A 21346-nucleotide genomic window follows, 5' to 3' on the forward strand; every position below is an offset into this window, starting at 1 on the left:
TGTTAACCACTAAGAGAGGCAGGGGAAAATAAGGGAAAGAGACGTGGAACTGTTAACAAGAGAAGAAGCGCTCTTCAAACAGTTGGTCTGAGGCTGCTGTGAAAACTAGCAGCAGCTTTTATTTCCAAGACCAGGTAAATGACATGGGCTCAGGAGCTTGGTCTTGCACCCCGAGGCTAGGAGGGACTCGTCAGGCTTCTCCAAGTGGCATCTGTCTGCACTGTGGCTTCCAGATGGGACTGCAGGGGAGGGGTGGTGGGAAGGAAGGCAGAGAAACCCTTGACAACCTAGAGCCACATGCTCGATGCTTCTGCACCGCATAAAATGTGCTTCAAAGAACTTCCGTGCACGAACTGAGAAATGGGGGGCGCGCGCCAGGCCGGTGCAAGAGTAAATGGAGTGGTAAACGAAACATAGAATTTATTAATGTATTTACATAATTTATAATCTGTAAGCAGTGGTCTCATAAATATATGACTACAACTTTACATGTGCTGAGCAAGCGGCAGATAACTGTTTCCCCCACCAAGACAACTCGGTTAAATAAAAAACGGACAGCATTTATTCCACTTTCTGGGCTTCCTCTCTTCCTTTGGAAAACATGGCTAGTCAGTTTAAACTGAATCTGCAATTCAACATGTTCCAGGCAGCCTCTCTACCACCACCATCTTGATCAACAGAGCTTACCTAAAAAGGTGCCAGTGATGTGCCTGGGGACACGCGTGCGACAGGGTCCTGGGCTGCTGCGCCCAATGGAAAGTGCGTCAGAGACGGCAGGAGTGGATGCCTCTCCATCAGCCCCGGAAACCACCCACGTTAGCTTCCGACGATCATAACTGCCATCTCTCCACGGTGGTAACTGCACACATTCTAAATGCTACCACTCCCTCTAACAGTGGCAATAGGAAACCAAGGAAAGGAATGTCTCCACAAGGCCGTTTTTTTTTTCCCTCAAGAACCACAAAAGTGCTAATTTTCCCTTTACAAATGTGACATAGAATCTTGACTACAAAGCTACTCAATGATCTCATTCTACCATCCACACAACTGTACATTCCTTCTCAGCAAGATCAGGAGCCAACGATGCAGTCCCTGTGTACAGAGATTCTTTACAGGACGGAAGTCCACAGACTGACGTATTATTGCTGCAGTCTCCCAAGAGGAGATGAAACCGGTCAATTCCTGTGAATCCTTGTTGCCCGAAGAAGATCCAAGACTGGCAGGTGACCCCCGGAGGCGGGGCCCAGCCCTCCCGAGACCTGTCAGGACCACCTACTTCATCAGGAAGCCCGGGGGGCCGAGGCCCGGTCAGCAGCAGCTCCGCTTTGGCTCCGAAGGCTGTCTGCGGAGTTTGAAGCCCTTTCCTCCAGAAGGTGGGCTAGCGTCAGTGGAGGGAATTCTTCGACCTAAACCAAGAGGACAGGAGGGAGGGCAGTGAGCATTCACTTTCTCAGGCTTCATTCTCATACATGACCATTCTACACTTGCAGTTTGACAGGTCTCACTAAAATTTAAAAAAGGTAATAAATCTCTAACTTTGGAAGGTGTTTACATGTACAGAAGAGCTGCAAAGGTGACATGCAGCTGGGTCACCTCACCCAGCCTCCCCCGGTTTTGGGACTTCATGGGATGACCGTGGGATTCGGCAAAAAGGAAGAACTTGACGCTGGAACATCACTATTCACTCAACTCCAGACTTTCTGTTGCCATCAGTTTTCCCACTAATATCCTGTCATTTTTTTTGGTCCCAGGGTCCAAAGAGGAGTATCACCTGGCATTTAGTACACATTTTTTAAATGTGTAAAAAGATTTAACATGTTAAAAAAAAAACTGCATCAGAACGTTGCTGTCCTGTCTTGTAGCAGAGGCCACCTTCCAGAGAGAGGTGTGCGCAGACGTGCATGGAACACACATGCACCCATCCCTGTTCTTAAAACCCAGGCAGGAGCACAGACTCTTATCATGTCATGCATCTGGGCAGTGCTCAAGCAGAGTTCGTCTACAAGGCTCTGTGATGCTGAGTCTGTGGATGTCCTGCCATTGATCCCCAATTCACAGATAGTTAGCTTGTTTCCAGTATTCTCATGTCTTTAACAGCAATGCAAAGACTATCTTGGTATAGGATAAATGGACTGGCTGGGAAGAGCTGGGTCACGCAGTTCCACTCCTGGGTGTTCGTCTGATACAGACACTGCACTCCCAGGGTCTATCCAGCACAAATGCAGGAAGGACGTGCAATTTAAATTTTGACAGATGCTGCCAAATTGCTCTCTGAAGAGGCTGCACCACTTTATTCTCCTACCAACAGTGCATGAGAATGAACGGGTTTCACTTTACTGCTCTGTGAAGCATAGTGTGTTCGAGAGAAGCCTTAAATCACCCAGTCACCCACCCTCCCTGATAACTTCAGGGCTGCTCCCGGTACAAGGAGCAGTTCCTAACTCTGTCTAGCACCTTGGACGCTCACATTAGTCAGGAGCCAGAAGCCCATTATCCCGCGTTTGCTCAGGCAGCGATCTCCTCACCCCTTGAATGGGGCCCCATGCTCTTGGAGGAAAGCAGCATGCCTCTGGCTCTATGTTCCCAGTGTCCATTCAGCACAGCACCTGGTGCTGAGGTACTTTGAAACCATGGGACGAACTGACACCCACGTTTGGCATTAACGAGGCAGAGCAGCAATCTTCCAACTCCCAAGTCCTCAGGTGCCTAGACTGGAGCCTCCAGCATGTCCAGCAGCCTCCAAACTGGGGGGCGGGGTGGGGAGAGGGCAGTACATAGCGTGGTGCCTACAAGGCGAGGAAGCACCCCTAGTAAGTCCTACAAGCACTTTGAAATGCCTGCATGCACTGTTATGACCACAACACAAATTTATTTAAAAGTTCTACTGACTCTTGTCATCATTTATTTCTCAATAAATGAATGCTGGAAACACAGCTGGTATTACAGAGCCATCTCTGAAATACTTTTAGAAGAAAGCAGAGGAGAACACCTTCGTGACCTGGGAATAGGGAAGGATTTCTTAAGCAGGAGCTAACTGCAAGCGAAAGTAAGGACAAAGTGGATACAATTAAGATTTAAAGCTCCAGTTCACCGAAGGAATTGATCCAAAAATGAAAGTCAAGGCGCAGAGTAGAGCTTTCCAATAGACATAATCAACAATGGACTCACAGCCAAAATAAACTATAAACATTAAGACAAAGGCAGATAAATCCAACAGGAATACAGGCAAAACTACACAGAAGAGGCTATCTAAATACCATAAAAATGTAAACAAATGCCGGAAAGGTGCTTGACTTCATTCACTGTCCGAAGTGGTGGGTCACGACCCTGGTGGCCCTACATGGAGTGACTGGGGTTCTCAGATCCCACTGCTGTCCGCGTTGACGGGTGTGATCACCCTGAAGGCTGCTGGGCAGTAAACCTGCACTCAATGTGCGCATACCTGATGACTCGGCAAATCTTCTCCTGGGTGTAAACAGACCCCTAACAGAAAGCGTCCACATCGTGCACACACTGGACATGAAGCAGAATGCTCACAGAGGTTCTACTTATCATAGCTTGAAACTGGGGACAACTACCAGATGCCTATCCACATGGCGGGTAACTGCCCTGTGGAGGTGGCCCGCCCTGACACACACTCCACAGTGATGACAATGAGTCACATGCTCATGGGGACCTATCTACCAGATGTGATGTAGAGTCAAACACACCAGACACACGTAAGCAAACCCAGTTCGTTTTAAAAAGCATAAAGTCTATAAACAGGTAAAACAAGAAGAGCTGGTGGTCAGGATGGGGGTTCCCTGTGGGAGGGGGAGGAGTGAGGTTCACATGCGTGCTGACCCAGGAGGCTACTCAGTCCATGAACACCCCTGGAGCATTATACTTCTGATGGGAGCACTCTGCAGCATGTATATTAGACTCCGATAAAAAGCCAGCAAACCCAGGCCCCATGCTAACTCAATTTTACAATGCCCAGTAAATAATAAACTCAATTTACATCTAAGTTTTTCTAATCTTTTGGAACAAACATTTTTTTTTTTTAATTCTTCACAGTTAAAATCAGTATGTACAGGCTAGTTTTTATATAGGAATTTTCACTGTTGGTAGGCTTCACTACCTTCCTATTCTTAATATTGCTATAGAACACTTTACAAAAACAGTGATAATTATGATACCACATACCTAGATATTTTAGCTTGAACTAAACTGTGAAAAATTCCCGACTACCTTTACACACTGCCTTTTAGGAATGCATCTGAGTAACTGCTATTTACAATCTAGGAAGACGAAAAATATTGTTGCTGTTTAATGTTGGAAGGAAGGGGCTGGACTAGAGCTCACACACCAGTGTCTACCAGCTGTTCCAGGTGGCAGATAGGCCCAGCAGGCCTGCATGGTACTCTGAAAATATTTCAGTAAGTGGCCAGATTTAAAAAGTGTGACATGTTACATAAATTTCAGATCTCTGAACAAACTAAAAACATCAAAAATTAAAAATAAAACCAGAAGTAACCCCAGTAATGGGGTGGCCATGTAGCCAGGGGCCCGCCTGCCGCTGCTGTCCACTTGCCGGGGTCACCGGGGCTTCCTGCAGCCCCTGGGCCCTGGCGCCCCGAGGTCTGCTCCCCTGGGGGCCGTCCCAGCCTGGCCCTGCTGGCTCTTCCTCTACATGCTGGCCAAGCGCCCTTCCACTTTCAGATCTCCCCGAAGGATAGATCTCAGTGTGGCTTACTCCTATCCTTCTTGTGCAAGTCTGACCTGTTCAGTTAACATGAACCTTAGGGCTCTGCACATTTGCTGTGTCAGGGTCTGGCTCCAATAGTGCCTCCTCAGAGAAGCCTTCCCTGACCATCTGCAGAAACTCTTTCCTTTCAGTCTATCTTATGTACTTTGTATTCCTGCTCATCATCAGAAAGGGTCTCGCTTCCCTGTGTGCTCTCTCTCCCCCAGTGGACTGCAGAGGCCGCCCCGTCACGCTTGCTGCTGTCTCCCCCGAGTCTGAAACAGGTCTCAGTGAACATTCTGATGAATTGGAATGAAATGAATGAACAGATACAATTCATGGATGGTCCCAGAGGTATGTGGCAGACTCTCCCACTGAGTGTCATCACTGTAACATTTCTGAAAAGGGAAAGAGGAGAGGAGGGGAAGAATGTCTCAACCTCTCACTGGCAAGAGCCTCATATTAATTTCTGAGGACTTTTTTACAGGGGAATTACACACACAGTCCATGTCCCTTTTTTTATCTTATTCACGCTCCATGACTTTGGATGACTAACTGAAACACATTTAAAGAGAGAGAGGACGATGACAGCTTCCAGGACCCCAAGGCCTTGCACATTACTGATTCAGGAGCAACACTCCTCCTAGAAAGCAGGGCCAGTCGTCAGGCAGCAGCTCTCCAGCAATTACGTCCCAACATGAAAACCCGTCGTCACTCTTCAATTCTCAAATCTCATTCCACTGAGAACACCACCAGGCTAGACTGGTCTGTGTAGGGAGGAAACTCCCCCTGACCAGATAAAGCTGCATTAAGTTGCTCCGCACAGAAGAAATGCGTGAGGTAGGGATACTCACTAATTTCTATAAAGAGTTCATTTATGTTTATCGCATTCTTCGCACTTGTCTCTACAAAGACTGCATGGATGGAGTCGGCGTAGTCCTTGGCATCTCTCTCCATGACCTCTCTGGAAAACAATAAACTGTAGATCACAAACTCTACCTGTCAGGAGCTTAATGTGATCCCCATCTACCCAGTAATTAACCAGATTTATGATGATCAGAACGGAACCTGGAACCACTATCAATGTGTCTAATGGAACAGTCAGAGAATCACCATGGTTTCTCCCCTCCCCCCTCCCCCAGTAGAGCCCTTGCTTGGAAGATCATGGAAGTGGTCCAGAGAAACTGCCAATCGACGTGCTTTCCTTAAAATATCCTTTCCCCATTCGAGTACCCTGTGCTACGGGAGCTGAGGCTACATCAATCTCAGATCATGTTCAAGTGTACTGCAACTGATGTTTAAATAAATTACACACCTGTCTTGATACATAATCTAATGAGCTCCAAGTGTCTGAACTCTTAATTTTAGTTTGAAACTTCAGGACCCCAACCAAACAACAAATAGGAATTTTTCAATGTTAGAGATAAAACAGAAACTAGATTCTTCTACTGGATAGTGCTCTGTCAGAAGAACACACAATCAGCACTGGTATCTCCTGCACTAATAACTTACCTTACATCAATTAGGTCACACTTATTTCCTGCAATGGCAACTACAATATTGGGTGGGCCGTGCTGCCGAAGCTCTTTTACCCAATTCTTTAATGTTGAAAATGTCTCCTGTAACACAAAGGAGGAAAGCAACTGGAGACTGAAGCGACCTAAACAGAGTTTTCAGAATAGTCTCAAGAAGATGGTATGTCAGGCCTTACTTCTTTCGTGATGTCGTAAACAATTATAGCTGCAGCCGAGCCTCGGTAGTACATTGGCGCTAAGGCACGAAACTGCAGAGAAGAGGGAAAAATAAACAACAAAATCGGGAAAACTGGTTAAATATGCTTCTTACTAGACTTTGAAGCCCATTATCCCCACACAAAAGGTAATCTTTCTCTTAAGCCAAGAAAGATGACATGGTGCTTTAAAGCAAATGAACCAGTAATTACCAAAGGCAAAAACTTCAAATCTAACACTGAAATGCCGCTCAGAAGGTAGTTTAGAATACAGTTTTATGGGAATTAAATACGTGCTATAAACAACTGTTTCAGCTGAAAAGGCTAATTGAACTCAATGTTATAATTTCCAAATTTATTTGTTCAGTAGTCCTTTAAACTTTGGCTCCCCAAACTAACAAGGAGATAAAAATAATGCTGTAAATAGTTCTCCAGAGAAGCGCCTGCATTTGGGTGTCATAAAGATAACCTGCAATCTAAATGCTGATTGTGGTACAGAAATGAGTATACATTTACATTCATGACCTGGATGAGCTTGTAACTCGCTTTTTTTATATCGTCCACATACGTGGCAATTCCCCAAAGCGGGTACATATCTCATTCCATTTACATGCATTTAACTCTGTGTACAGGGCTTCTTCCCACCAATCACCCTCCAGCTCTCCCCCTCCCCCCAACACAATAGGGAAGAGAAGGAAGGACAATCTAAATAGTGAGGCTGATTTAGCGGGCCATTTGTTTTGATAGGGTGTGAGATGGAAAATGGGATGTGCCCACCCCAGTCAACCCTGGTTTCTGGGCATGTGTGTGTGTTGGGTCAAGCCTCCCACTCAGTGAATGTGAGGTCAGCGTACAAGACAAGACACTGACTTGTGCTTGATCTTTGTCGTATCCCCTGACTTTGAAACCTGACCCCTACACGTGATGTGAGAGGTACTACGGGACTCCCCTCCTGCTCTCTGTTCTGTGGCTTCCCTCCAAAACAAAAGAAGACACCGTTATCAGAAGTGAGTACCTAAGAACTGTTTAGGTGCAGGGCAATGTCAAAATAAATGCCAGCCTCAAACATCCATCCAGGTTCAGTTCAGTTCAGTCGCTCAGTTGTGTCCGACTCTTTGTGACCCCATGAACCACAGTATGCCAGGCCTCCCTGTCCATCACCAACTCCTGGAATCTACCCAAACCCATGTCCATCGAGTTGGTGATACCATCCAGGTTAAGCGTTACTAGTCTCAGGGGGAAAGATCCCTGCCTCTGGGGTCAGAGTCGGAAAACTTCCAATAAAATGTTCAGTTTTAGAGAGAGAAAAACACAATAAAACTTGTAAGAAACTAAGGAAACCAGATGATTAGGTGGGAGACTCTGAACTGCCCTCCCTGGGATGACAGTCAGAGAAGCACACAGACGGCGCAAAGGCTATGGTACTAGCTCTCACTCGTGATGCACTGCCCCAGCAACTTCCTTTACAAGGTTGTTGGATTTTGTGTGTGTGGTATTTAAATTTGTAAAGTAAGATTCATTTAGAGAAGTGTAAAGACTTTGAGGCTGATAAAAGGTCTTACTTTTGATAAAATGACAAGTGTGTATGTATACGTTCATCCTGTCCCATCCCAAGACAGAAAATGTCTTCATCAACACAAAAAGTTCCCCAATGCTACTCTTTTTACACCCCTTCTTTGTTCTCGATGGTAACCTTTCTCTTCAAGTCTATTTATTGATATAAAAACTACAGTTTTCTCTTGCTTATGGTCTGCACAGAATATCCACTTCCATTCTCTTTATTTTCATGTGATGTCTAGGTTTCTATGTAAGGTAATCCCTTCTATAACCAGCATATTGTTTGATTTTGACTTTTGATCCAATCTGAAAACCTTTGTCTTTTAAGTGGAATATTTAGTTCCTTTACACTTAATGTACTTCCTGATATATTTGTTTTTTACTGATATTAGGACTACCATTTTGCTATTTGCTTTAAATTTTGTTACATTAAAACAAAATAAAGCCCTGTTCTTCCTTTCCTCCCTTCTTTTGCATTAACTATTTTTTACTATTTACTTTTAACGTATTTAATTAGTCCATTGGTTTTTTAGTTATACCTCCCTGTATTACTCTTTTAAGTGGTTGCTCTCGTAACTACAATATGTCTCTCATAGCTGACTTAGATTTTAAAATGCACCACCTTATGTGAAAGATCAGAACCATGCAAGATTTCTTATCCCACTGTCCTTTGTGCTGCTGTCAAATATTTTAAATCTATATAACACACATAATTCAATATTATAATTTTTACATTAAATTACCAATAATTTCTTTTTAATAAAAAGAAAAATCCCCAGATTTTTATATTAACCATTCCGAGTGCTTCTTGTTCCTTCCTTGGATCTCGATTACTTAGGCTAGAGGTGGTGCATCTCTAGCCTAAGAACATTTCTGAGGCCACTGCTGCTAAATCCTCTCTGCTTTTCTTCTTCTAAACATGTCATGACTTTGACTTCATATCTGAAAGATAATTTTGGTAAGTGGATGATTCTGACTCTCTAAAATGGCTCCACTGCCTTCTGGCCTCCACTGATGGTGGAAGGCTAGTCCTCTTTCTTAGTGTGTCCTGCATGTGCCTATGTTATCACCTCTGGCTGCTTTTAAGATTTTCCTCTTTAACTTTGATTTTTAGCAATTTGACTATGATAGACATAGATTTCTTGATATCTATGAGTCTGCTAAACTTTTGGATTTGTGAGTTAATTCCACCAAAATATGGAAAAATTTTAGCCACTATTTCTCGAAACATCTTTTCTTTCTGTCCCCCCACTTTTTTTTTCTTTTTAACAACTCTGGGTCTCCAGTCACACATATGTTTGATCATTTGAATTTGTCCCTAGGGTACCATGTTCCTATATTTCTACTCTCTGTTCTTCTGATTGGTTAATTTGTCACTTATCTGGTGGATTTTTCATTTTAGATCTTACAGTTTTCAGTTTTAGCATTTTCATTTATCAGTTGCCATTTTGTGGGAGACTCCCCATCTGTAGTTACATATTTAAAATATCTGGTTTCCGTTATCTTCTCTGAAGTGTTAAAACACTGGCTTATCACGCTAAGATGGTTTTACACGTGGTTAGGGTGGGTCTATGTGGGTCTCTACTCCTAAGACATGGCCCTCTGGCAGTTTCTGGGGGACCTTAGGGTATTGATTAAGCCTTACATAACAGGCAGGACTGGACTCTAAACCCTGCTTACTCTCACGAGCAGCAGCAGGATCTCTGCTCAGTCCTGTCGCCTCTCCAGCTGTTGGTTTCTGTTGAGTCCCTTATTGTCGCTCCCATGCTTTCACAATTTGAGGGTTGAGCAAAGCCAGGAAAGGGATTTATAAGCTGATTTTCAGGGCTTCCTGCCTTGCGGGATTCATCTTTTCTGGGATGTGCCTCCTCTTTTCCCAGCTGCTCTAGCAACCTTAACCTCTGCCCTCAAATATAAAGACAGCGCCCCACGTGAGTTCTAGCTACCCTGTGCTGCATGGTCGTGGGTGTGCCCTCTGGGGGAAAAGCCATGAAAACAGGAGTCTCATTTGATGCCATTCCCCTTTTAGTCCCTGACTGTATCTGGCGGCTCCACAGGACCTTCAGAGAGTTGTTTTTTAATGCTTTGCCCAGTGTTTATACGTAACTGTTTTCTGTGTGAGGGTTAGCCTGTTACAAGCTACTCCTCCATGACTGACATTGAAACTTTCTATATACTGTACTTGTGGTATAAAAAAAGAAGGCAGCAGCTTACAAAGAGACTCAAAGGATGTGTGCATAGTTCTGCTCCCAATCAGGCCCTAGATCAGGGGCTGGCCAGCTTTTTCTGGAAGAGGCCAGTGGTAAACACGTTAGGCTTTGTGGATCACGTGATCTCTGCCATAACTCCTCAACTCTACCATGGAAGCAAGAGAGCAGCCACAGACAGCAAGTTAACCAATAAGCACAGCTGTGCTCTGAAAAAATAGGAAGTAAGCTGGATCTGGCCTGAGAGCCACAGTGTGGACCTTGGTCATAGATGTTAAGCAATGTGTACACATTTTCCTGATTTCAAACTTGAGTCTATCCCTTATGTGACTCCTGTGACAACAAATGACTCCAAGTCTTCCTGGTGCTCTGACCTTTAGAAATGGTCATCAGGAGAAACCACATTAAGATTCAGGATATAAATCTTCAAGACTGGCTGCAGTGTCTATTAGACTTCGGTTAAGAAACTTTTTTTTACATGATCACACGCAAATGGCAAGTATTTGAACTACTGCTGCTACAATTATGGAGCACTTCTGACATGGATGTGAGGTGTATGTTTGCGCAGCAGCTAGGTCTGTCGCTATGCTTCTGGAGGAGACCCTGTTGGTGAAGGAAGATTGGTGGGAAAAGATCATTTAAAATGAATTCATTTAGGGATGAAAAGGTCTGAAAAGGCTCTGTCTTGAGGAAAAAAATTATGAAAACAAGTTTCATTTTATCTGATATTAGAAAAAACTTTGGTTTATTATTGCAACCAGTTTCTTGAATGAACACTGAGTCCAAGTTGACTGATAACTGGACCATGATTCTTCTGATAGAACCATGTTGTTCTTGTTCAGTCACTAAGCCACGTCCGACTCTCTGCAACCCCATGAACTGCAGCACACCAAGCTCCCCTGAACCATATGCTGGCACAATATGGTATCATTTTTCATTTTGTGTTTGCCTTTCCTAGTCCTGTCATAGGAAGGGAACTTTTACAAAGTATGTGAGGACTCCCATCGGTTTTCTCTAGGCCTTCTGATACACAAATCATTATCTTCTGGGGCACTTATGCCATCATTTTGATCAGGAGCTTTCTCTTCACTTAATTTAACAAGCTCCCTACCATCAATGGCTTTGTATAACATCTGCGGAATTCTCCAAATCACTTTCACTGACTTAATGAAATTACTTTGCAATCAGTTGTGACTGGACCATCAAGGATAATCCATCTGTGAAGACGTGAGGGTCAAATGGGAAGGCTGTCCGAATGGTCAGTTCATCATGAATGGCTGCATCTTAGGATGACTTCTGATTCCATGATAAATCTCATTACAGAGAACTGAATAACAAACACATAGATAGCAGAAATGCCTAATTTGAGGCACGCGCTACTCACATGACAAAAGTAGGGGGAGGATCTGGGCCTGTTTCCCTGTGCCAGAGTAGGGCTCGCAATTAAATGACATAAATCCATGGGTATCAGTGCTGAGCATCAGGGGCTGAGCACACAGATGTGAGGACAGGCCCTGCCCCCAAGGAGCTAACAGAAGATAAACAGGCAAGGAGACGGGGGGTACAACCTGGGGGTTGTAGGCAATCACAAGGATGGTTCAGGATATAAAGAAATACTCTGAACAGTCTACCTGCTAACTGGTCTACCTGATACCGGAGCACCAGGTCAGGCCCCGTGCTGGGCCCTGGGAACATAACCCCGTGGGCCCGGTTCTCAGTTTCTCATCTGTGGGGAGAGCCTGTCGGAAGAGGCTGTGGACAAGCATCTACTTACAACTTGGAATGAGGGTCCTGAGGGAAATAAATAGAGCACAGTCATGTACGAGGAGCTGGGGTGGTGCTGAGGGGCCGAGGGATGAGGGGAACTGGGAGGGTGTGGCACTGAAGCTGGGACGGAGAGGCTGCTAAGGAGCCAGACAGCCATGCTCTGCGTGAAGGGGGACAGCCTTCTGGTGCAAGGAATACTATATGTGCAGGCCGACTTTGGTGCGTCTGAGGAAGTGAACGGAGGCCCTGGGCTGGAACTCAGCAGGTGACAGGAGGCTGGACCGGAGGCCCTGAGGGCTCTGCACACCCCTGGACAGGGGCAGCCGGCAGTTCCTGAGGAGGTGAGCAGGAGGGTAACAGGGTCTGATTCAGGTTTTCACAAGGGAACTCTAGTCCTGTGAGGAGAATGGACACAGGGTGACGGGGCTGGGAGGAGGGAAGGCAGGGAGAGCAGTGACCAGGAGAGGGCTCTTGGGTGGGAGTGAGAGGCGGCAGGCCGCTGACAGTGGGCACAGGGAGAAGTGAGTAGACTCAGAAGCTGCAGCTGTCAGGACAGCTAACGGGGAGGGAGCACCTCCAGACTCAAGCGTGAACGAGGCGGGCCTGTGGCAAACTGAGGAAGGCAGGGGTGGTGGGGAAAGCCCCCTCAAGGCGACATGGGATGAGAGTTTTGAAGGCTGAACTTGTGTTCTCCAGGCTAACACCAGGAGGGAGGGTGGTCCAAGCAGAGGGAACGACGGGACGTGGGTGTAAAAGCAGGCACTGGCCTGGCGACGGCAGATCTGAAAGGTTTGGTTGGTCTTGGAGGATGAACTGGTGGGAGGAGGTGACGATGGAGAGTCGGGCGGAGGCTGGCACCATCCAGGCCCAAAAGGCTGTTGTCTGGGACAAACAAGCAGGAAAGGCTCACAGAGGCGCCCTGGAGGATTTTCATTGCATTTCAAACAGTCTCTGATTCGCTGTTGATGTTGAGCTCTTCTTAAACCCTATGATTTGGCAACGACCAGCTGGAGCGGCGGCGCACGGCCAGCGTCCCTCTCCTGACAGTCTCCATGGCACGGGGCTCTGCTGGGCAGGCCTCCCGGGCCTGGCTGCCTCATCTGTATTCCCAGCGCGAGCCCTTGGCTGGCTCAGTGATCAAGCTCCAGGTAGGGGTGAGGGACATTTGCATCTCAGAGCAATGACTCCTGGTGCAGAATCAATTAGAGGTGGGGAAACAAGAGGCAGGCAGACCAGCTAATTACAAAACTTAACAGAATCCTGCTATCATAGCAACAGCAAGAGAGACGCATAAACCCTCCTGTTATTCTTTTTTTACGTTCTGAGAAAAAAAAAGAGATGTTATACGTCACTGTGTCTATGAGGACAGGCTCTGATTCAAGGCATAATGGAATCTATATTATAGTAGGATGCTTTATGATGAGGGCTTTGCTGTCTCATTAAATATATGGGAGGGGTAACTGAGATGTGGGATTCACTGAAAGGGTACATATATTACTGGTATGAAAAGCCATGAGTTTGTGTCTAATAGGCTGGATGCCAGGGCTATGTCTGCGGACATACTCAGGGAGGCTCTGTGGGAGGCGGCCCTTCTGAAAGATGGGTGAGTGATGCTTGGCCAAGGCCCAGCCACCTCAGAACACATGGCCCAGACAACGCAGGAGCAGTGGGGACTGGAGACCAAGCAGACACATCTCGGATGAGGAAGTGGACACAAGGTGTGACATCCAGTGGTTTAACAAAATAACACAAAACAAAAGAAACCAAACAGAGCGAACTTGAGACATGAAATCTGTACAAATGTGCGATGTCTACATCCAGGACAACAGTAACGGCTTGTTGTGTTTTCCTCCATTTGTCTGTGATGATGCTTGTCGGGTTTTACACCATTCGAAGCATCTACGCTGTCTCAGATAAGACTGTGAGGACAGACTATTTCTCCTGATTACTTCTGCTATACTTTTAAGAGCTTTAAGATAGCACAGTGCATCCATCACATGTTCTGTTTTGATAACACTGTTTGAAAACAAAATTAAACAGGAGCTGAATAATAGGGCAGCTGCCAGACACACCTCAACAGGGAACTCAACACAGGGAAGAATGGGGCAGCAGCAGCAGCCAGACCCTTCCCCACCTTCCCTTCCAGTCCCGTCCCATTTGGGTGGGCTTTGTCAAATCTTCTGTACCGCAGTCCCATGGCCCTCGCCCCACTTCTGGCCCAGGCCCTCCCGAGGCAGACAGCCATCCAGGACACCTTTATCATTAGGCGTTTATTAAGCACTATTGCATAGCACTGTGTTAGCTCATCCATTTCACTTAGTCTCAAACTTTGTACGCTGTTAAAGTTCCCTCTTTAGCTCTTAAAAGGCGGCTATGAGATGTGCTTCACTCTCGCTTCCTACCACTAATTCTTTTATATCTCTGCTCGAGGATGGAGCCCCAAAATTACACACCATGCTCTGAGTGGGGTTTCATCAGGCCTGTTAGTCAGAATTTACTTGAAGACACTAAAATGTATAAAAACGCCCTCAGTGCCCATGAGCACTTTCTCCATCCGTGGACTTCGTGGTTCCAACTGAGAAGGAAAGGGCTGGCCGCGCAAATGGGAATGTGTGTGTCTCTGGTGCAGAGAAGGGAAGTGAGTGACGTGAAGTGATGGGACCCAGCGGTTGCACTGGTGCTTTCATCTGGGCCTCAGAAAAACACATAGTAATGTAAAGAGTGACTTACTCGTTCTTGTCCAGCTGTGTCCCAGATGAGGAATTTATGTAGTTCATTTTGGTACTGGACAGTCTTGGTCATAAAAGATGCCCTACAAAGAGAGACCTAAACGATCAGAACACAGTTATTTAAAGGATGTCACCAGCCCCAGCTGGCAACATCGCTTAGACTCCACAATTCTCACACTGCTGCTCCACACTACATTCTGACTCTGGTCCGCTTGGGAGTACTGATGAGACACTCAGATGCTGGCTGCACGCTCTAAGACGGAAGGGTTCTTTGGCTTGTGGCTGCCTAACCTTCACATCAAAAGAACCATGAGATAATTTGATAATCCAGACATTAGCCTCCCTTGTAATATATTCAAGCTGTTCTTCAGAAAGATGGCACCATGGGAAAACTTTCGTGCAAACCTGTGTGTCCAGGAAATGAGTGCACTAGTAATGAGCAGGAGGTCATTTGGCTTTGTCCTCAGCCCATTCCTAAACCAAAGGATCATGTGAAGAGCTAGAGTTAGACCAGGGTTAATAAAACTAAAATGCCAACAAGAAGCAGGAAGACTCCCAATCACCACTTCTGTGTTTCAGTAACAGATTGGCCCCCCACTGGTTGTCCTGCTGGGCCATGTAGGGCCTTGGGGCCACCCCAGTCCTGGGTGGAGAAGGAATGCTCCTGTGCAGGTCTTCCTGCTCTCTGTGAGGGACTGCTCCATGCAGGGGCTTCTGAAGGTAGGGCCAGGGGCTTGTGCTTTTGGGAGAACCTGTGAGGAGCTGTGGAACACATGCCTAGACCCTCTGGAGGCTCCTGGCCGAAGATTCTAGAGGCCTGTCCCAGGCCAGCACTAGCTCCAATGCTACCTTTTACCCTCCCAACCCACCAGAAAGCTCCCTGCTGGGAAGTCCTTTGTCTCCCAGCCTCCTCCGGGCATCCCAGTCTGGCTAAAGAACCCAGAGATGATTATGTCTTCTTTCCCACTGAATAAAACTTCTGGGGCTGAGGGTCAAGCTGTGCTCTTGGAATCACACCCTCATCATCCTAATCAGGACAATGAACTCAATGGCTAGACATTTTCACATATTCTAAATCTGAAATATTTTTGAAGACATTCAAGTAGCAGTTACATAATTTTCAAGAAAGTGCAAGCTGAAATCGATAGAATGACTTTCTGAAGCATTACTGAGCTTACGTAAGTATCAGAATCCTTACTTTTAAAAACTTTTTACACTTGCCATGGTTAAATCAGAATGTGCACCAGGACTTCTCACTTTAAGGAAGATCTAAGCCTTCACACGGACCACAGCCTTGTCTAACTCAATGACACTAAGGCATGCCCTGTGGGGCCACCCTAGACAGGCGGGTCATGGTGGAAAGGTCTGACAGAATGTGGTCCACTGGAGAAGGGAAAGGCAAACCACATCAGTATTCTTGCCTTGAGAACCCTATAAACAGTATAAAAAGGCAAAATGATAGGATACTGAAAGAGGAACTCCCCAGGTCGGTAGGTGCCCAATATGCTACGCAAGACCAGTGGAGAAATAACTCGAGAAAGAATGAACGGATGGAGCCAAAGCAAAAACAATACCCAGTTGTGGATGTGACTGGTGATAGAAGCAAGGTCCAATGCTATAAAGAGCAATATTGCATAGGAACCTGGAATGTGAGGTCCATGAATCAAGGCAAATTGGAAGTGGTCAAACAGGAGATGGCAAGAGTGAACGTTGACATTCCAGGAATCAGCAAACTAAAATGGACTGGAATGGGTGAATTTAACTCAGATGACCATTATATCTACTACTGTGGGCAGGAATCCCTTAGAAGAAATGGAGTAGCCATCATGGTCAACAAAAGAGTCTGAAATGCAGTACTTGGATGCAATCTAAAAAATGACAGAATGATCTCTGTTTGTTTCCAAGGCATACCATTCAATATCACAGTAATCCAAGTCTATGCCCCAACCAGTAACGCTGAAGAAGCTGAAGGTGAATGGTTCTATGAAGACCTACAAGACCTTTTAGAACTAACACCCCCAAAAGATGTCCTTTTCATTAGAGGGGACTGGAATGCAAAAATAGGAAGTCAAGAAACACCTAGGGTAACAGGCAAATATGGCTTTGGAATACAGAATGAAGCAGGGCAAAGGCTAATAGAGTTTTGCCAAGAGAATGCACTGGTCATAGCAAACACCCTCTTCCAACAACACAAGAGAAGACTCTACACATGGACATCACCAGACGGTCAACATCGAAATCAGACTGATTATATTCTTTGCAGCCAAAGATGGAGAAGCTCTATACAATCAGCAAAAACAAAACTGGGAGCTGACTGTGGGTCAGATCATGAACTCCTTATGGCCAAATTCAGACTTAAATTGAAGAAAGTAGGGAAAACCACTAGACATTCAGGTACGACCTAAATCAAATCCCTTATGATTATACAGTGGAAGTGAGAAATAGATTTAAGGGCCTAGATCTGATAGAGAGAGTGCCTGATGAACTTTGGACTGAGGTTCCTGACACTGTACAGGAGACAGGGATCAAGACCATCCCCATGGAAAAGAAATGCAAAAAAGCTAAATGGCTGTCTGGGGAGGCTTTACAAATAGCTGTGAAAAGAAGAGAAGTGAAAAGAAGAGAAGCGAAAAGCAAAGGAGAAAAGGAAAGATATAAGCATCTGAATGCAGAGTTCCAAAGAACAGCAAGAAGAGATAAGAAAGCCTTCTTCAGCGATCAATGCAAAGAAATAGAGGAAAACAATAGAATGGAAAAGACTAGAGATCTCTTCAAGAAAATTAGAGACACCAGTGGAACATTTCATGCAAAGATAGGCTTGATAAAGGACAGAAATGGTATGGACCTAACAGAAGCAGAAGATATTAAGAAGAGGTGGCAAGAATACACGGAAGAACTGTACAAAAAAGATCTTCATGACCCAGATAATCACGATGGTGTGATCACTCACCTAGAGCCAGACATCCTGGAATGTGAAGTCAAGTCGGCCTTAGGAAGCATCACTACAAACAAAGCTAGGGGAGGTGATGGAATTCCAGTTGAGCTATTTCAAATCCTGAAAGATGGTGCTGTGAAAGTGCTATACTCAATATGCCAGCAAATTTGGAAAACTCAGCAGTGGCCACAGGACTGGAAAAGGTCAGTTTTCATTCCAGTCTCAAAGAAAGGCAATGCCAAAGGATGTTCAAACTACTGCACAATTGCACTCATCTCACATGCTAGTAAAGTAATGCTCAAAATTCTCCAAGTCAGGCTTCAACAATACGTGAACTGTGAACTTCCAGATGTTTAAGTTGGATTTAGAAAAGGCAGAGGAACCAGAGATCAAATTGCCAACATCCGCTGGATCATGGAAAAAGCAAGAGAGTTCCAGAAAAACATCTATTTCTGCTTTGACTATGCCAAAGCCTTTGACTATGTGGATCACAATAAATTGTGGAAAACTCTGGAAGAGATGGGAATACCAGACCACCTGATCTGCCTCTTGAGAAACCTATATGCAGGTCAGGAAGCAACAGTCAGAACTGAACATGGAGCAACAGACTGGTTCCAAATAGGAAAAGGAGTATGTCAAGGCTGTATATTGTCATCCTGCTTATTTAACTTATATGCAGAGTACATCATGAGAAATGCAGGGCTGGAAGAAACACGAGCTGGAATCAAGACTGCTGGGAGAAATATCAATAACCTCAGATATGCAGATGACACCACCCTTATGGCAGAAAGTGAAGCAAAAAGCCTCTTGATGAAAGTGAAAGAGGAGAGTGAAAAAGTTGGCTTAAAGCTCAACATTCAGAAAACGAAGATCATGGCATCCAGTCCCATCACTTCATGGGAAATAGATGGGGAAACAGTGGAAACAGTGTCAGACTTTATTTTTGGGGGCTCCAAAATCACTGTAGATGGTGATTGCAGCCATGAAATTAAAAGCCGCTTACTCCTTGGAAGAAAAGTTATAACCAACCTAGATAGCATATTAAAAAACAGAGACATTACTTTGCCAACAAAGGTCCATCTAGTCAAGGCTATGGTTTTTCCAGTGGTCATGTACGGATGTGAGAGTTGGACTGTGCAGAAAGCTGAGTGCCAAAGAATTGATGCTTTTGAACTGTGGTGTTGGAGAAGACCCTTGAGAGTCCCTTGGACTGCAAGGAGATCCAACCAGTTCATTCTAAAGGAGATCAGTCCTGGGTGTTCACTGGAAGGACTGATGCTAAAGCTGAAACTCCAATACTTTGGCTACCTCATGCTAAGAGTCGACTCATTGAAAAAGACTGATGCTGGGAGAGATTGGGGGCAGGAGGAGAGGGGGACGACAGAGGATGAGATGACTGGATGGCATCACCGACTCGATCGACATGAGTTTGAGTAAACTCCGGGAGTTGATTATGGACAGGGAGGCCTGGCGTGCTGCGATTCATGGGGTCACAAAGAGTCAGACACGACTGAGCGCCTGAACTGAACTGAAGCCTTCAGAAAGCCTTAGTTATTGTGAAGATGAAATGATATGATATACTGAAAATGCTCTACAAATTATAAAGTAGTGTCTCTAAACAAGGTATTATTATTGTTATTATTACTATTTAAAGGCAGCACCAGGAAATGTCTTAGTTTAGACTTTGCTGTATTAGTCCTAAGAGGCTGCAACTCAGTCCTCCATCAATTATGGCTGTGCTGTCAGAAGTACAACAGGCACCGGGCCTTTAAACGGAGCCAGAGCATACAACATGCCCAAACTAACTGCTCAAAGGACAAGAGGAGAAATATGCTTCAAGGAGAGAAAAGCTGAGAAAGTTACACGCAATGTTAAAAGGTAGTGTTTCGCTACTGGGATCAGAATTCACTGAGGTCCAAACTACCTGCCAACCATCTCCCTTTTACTGAGAGTATAGATTCATGACTCAGACAAGAGGAGACAGACAAAATAGCAGCTGCTATGTAATGTAAGGATGTTATGGGATTAAACCCAACTTCCGGTCTGTGACCTTAGACCATCCATCCCCTTCTCTCCCGTGGATGCTCTGAACACAACTCCTTCACAACTCCTTGTTATGCCTCCACATCTACTGGTCTCTTGTCCTTGCACTGCCAGTGTCACTGGCCAAACTGCCAATTTTTAGGGGTCTTATCTGTCCTTCTGTCTCAACCACCCAGGACAGCCTCTCTCCCTGGTTATTCTGCACACAGATGGAGTGGCTGTCTCGCTGGAGGAAAGTCCCCAAGCCATGAGGACCGGTGTAGGGATGATCCTACGTTAGCTGGGCCTATCCCAGGCCTCTCACTCCACCCAGCAACAACCCCACAACCCTATGACTGACTGTTTTCCAGCCCCCAGTCACTGCCTGCCACCCTTGTTCCCAAGGGTCCCTTGTTATATGCCCAAGCTCCCCAACATGGTCCCCAGTCAACCCTCCCACTTGACCATGCACTCATTTCATTCACACCAGCTGTAATCCCCACTTTTCTGATTCTGCTTGTCTTTATTCACCTACCACCTCTGCCCTGACCATGAGCCCAGCACAACCTGCCTAGGCCACTGCAGACATCAAGCTGGTCTCCTTCCCCCAGACTTGAATCCTTCTAATTGTTCCTGCTTCTGACTTCACGATGACGGTTCCTTTTCCATGAATGCTTTTCCCTCTGGCCAAACGCTCCTCAGGCTTTAGGTCTGAGCTCAGCTGCCGACAGTCACAGAAATGTGTGTGGTCCACCTAAGCCAGGTGGCTTTGCATCTCAACTTCACCCTGCAACACACACCATTCCATTTTGTCCTCAGAGTGTCTGCCACAAGGCCTGTACAATGTCTGCCTGGCTTATTTGTCTATTTTTAAATTTATCTGTTCAGTGCCAGGAAGTATGGAGCTTGCGGTTCACATCTTCCTCTGTAACAGGGGCATCTTCCTCACCTCCCCACTGGCTACCCTGGAATTCTGACAAAACATCTACTATGTTGCTATAAGCCACCTGGCCTTCCATGATGTCCACAGTTTCAGGGAGTCTCAGCCAAGCGCTCCCCAGAGTACACAGTGAGAAGTACTTTTGAAGCGCAGAGAGAGCTGAGATTAGAGGTGACTCGGGGGGCTCTTGAGCCAGGAGTGTGGCCTCTAGAGGGTGGGGTGGGGTGCCACCAGCAGGGCTGACCATGCCCAGGGACGTCCTCATGACCTGCTCCCGCTCAGCTGTTAGGCCAATTGCTGGGCATCAGCCAGGCATCTTGCCAGAGATGGGTTCCTGGAACCCTGCTAAGGAAGCAGCTGCGATGCTGGACGGGGCCCAGCGCAGGTGGTGGTGATGGGACGACCACACCCCTCCTCCCCGTGCCCCCGAAGCCTCTCACTCCAACAGGCATCTCTGTGGATTTCTGAGAACCAGAGGTCTTGGCCTGTCACACCAGTAAGGACCACTTCCTCCCCGTTGGCACCTGGATTTGGCTGGACTGATCTAGAGTGATGACGCTGGGGCTCAGGGTGGGCATGGGGCGCAGGGACGCACTAGGCAGAAGGCCTCCTGCATGGCCCCCGCTTCAGGGTTTCATCTGTGGAGGACGTGCTCTCCTGAATCTGACTGACTGCAGCTCTGCTCCACCGTCGGGACACTTCATCCCTGTCCCCACACTAAAGGCAGTGAAGAC

General features: G+C 46.1%; 1 protein-coding gene across 1 annotated transcript in view; it reads right to left on the reverse strand.

Annotated features, from left to right (window-relative positions):
* Positions 1–395: 395 nt before the first annotated feature.
* The window catches only part of RAB22A (RAB22A, member RAS oncogene family), a 45695-nt gene continuing 24744 nt past the window's right edge, over positions 396–21346 (reverse strand). The window contains exons 3-7 of the mRNA XM_069548222.1: positions 14717–14798; positions 6438–6509; positions 6239–6345; positions 5581–5690; positions 396–1406 (exon numbers count right to left, since the gene is read on the reverse strand). Coding sequence (XP_069404323.1) covers positions 1309–1406; positions 5581–5690; positions 6239–6345; positions 6438–6509; positions 14717–14798 — 469 coding nt within the window. The 3' untranslated portion in view covers positions 396–1308. The remainder of the gene's footprint in view (positions 1407–5580; positions 5691–6238; positions 6346–6437; positions 6510–14716; positions 14799–21346) is intronic.

Source organism: Ovis canadensis, chromosome 13, assembly GCF_042477335.2.
Source record: "Ovis canadensis isolate MfBH-ARS-UI-01 breed Bighorn chromosome 13, ARS-UI_OviCan_v2, whole genome shotgun sequence".
Taxonomy (NCBI): Eukaryota; Metazoa; Chordata; class Mammalia; order Artiodactyla; family Bovidae; genus Ovis; species Ovis canadensis.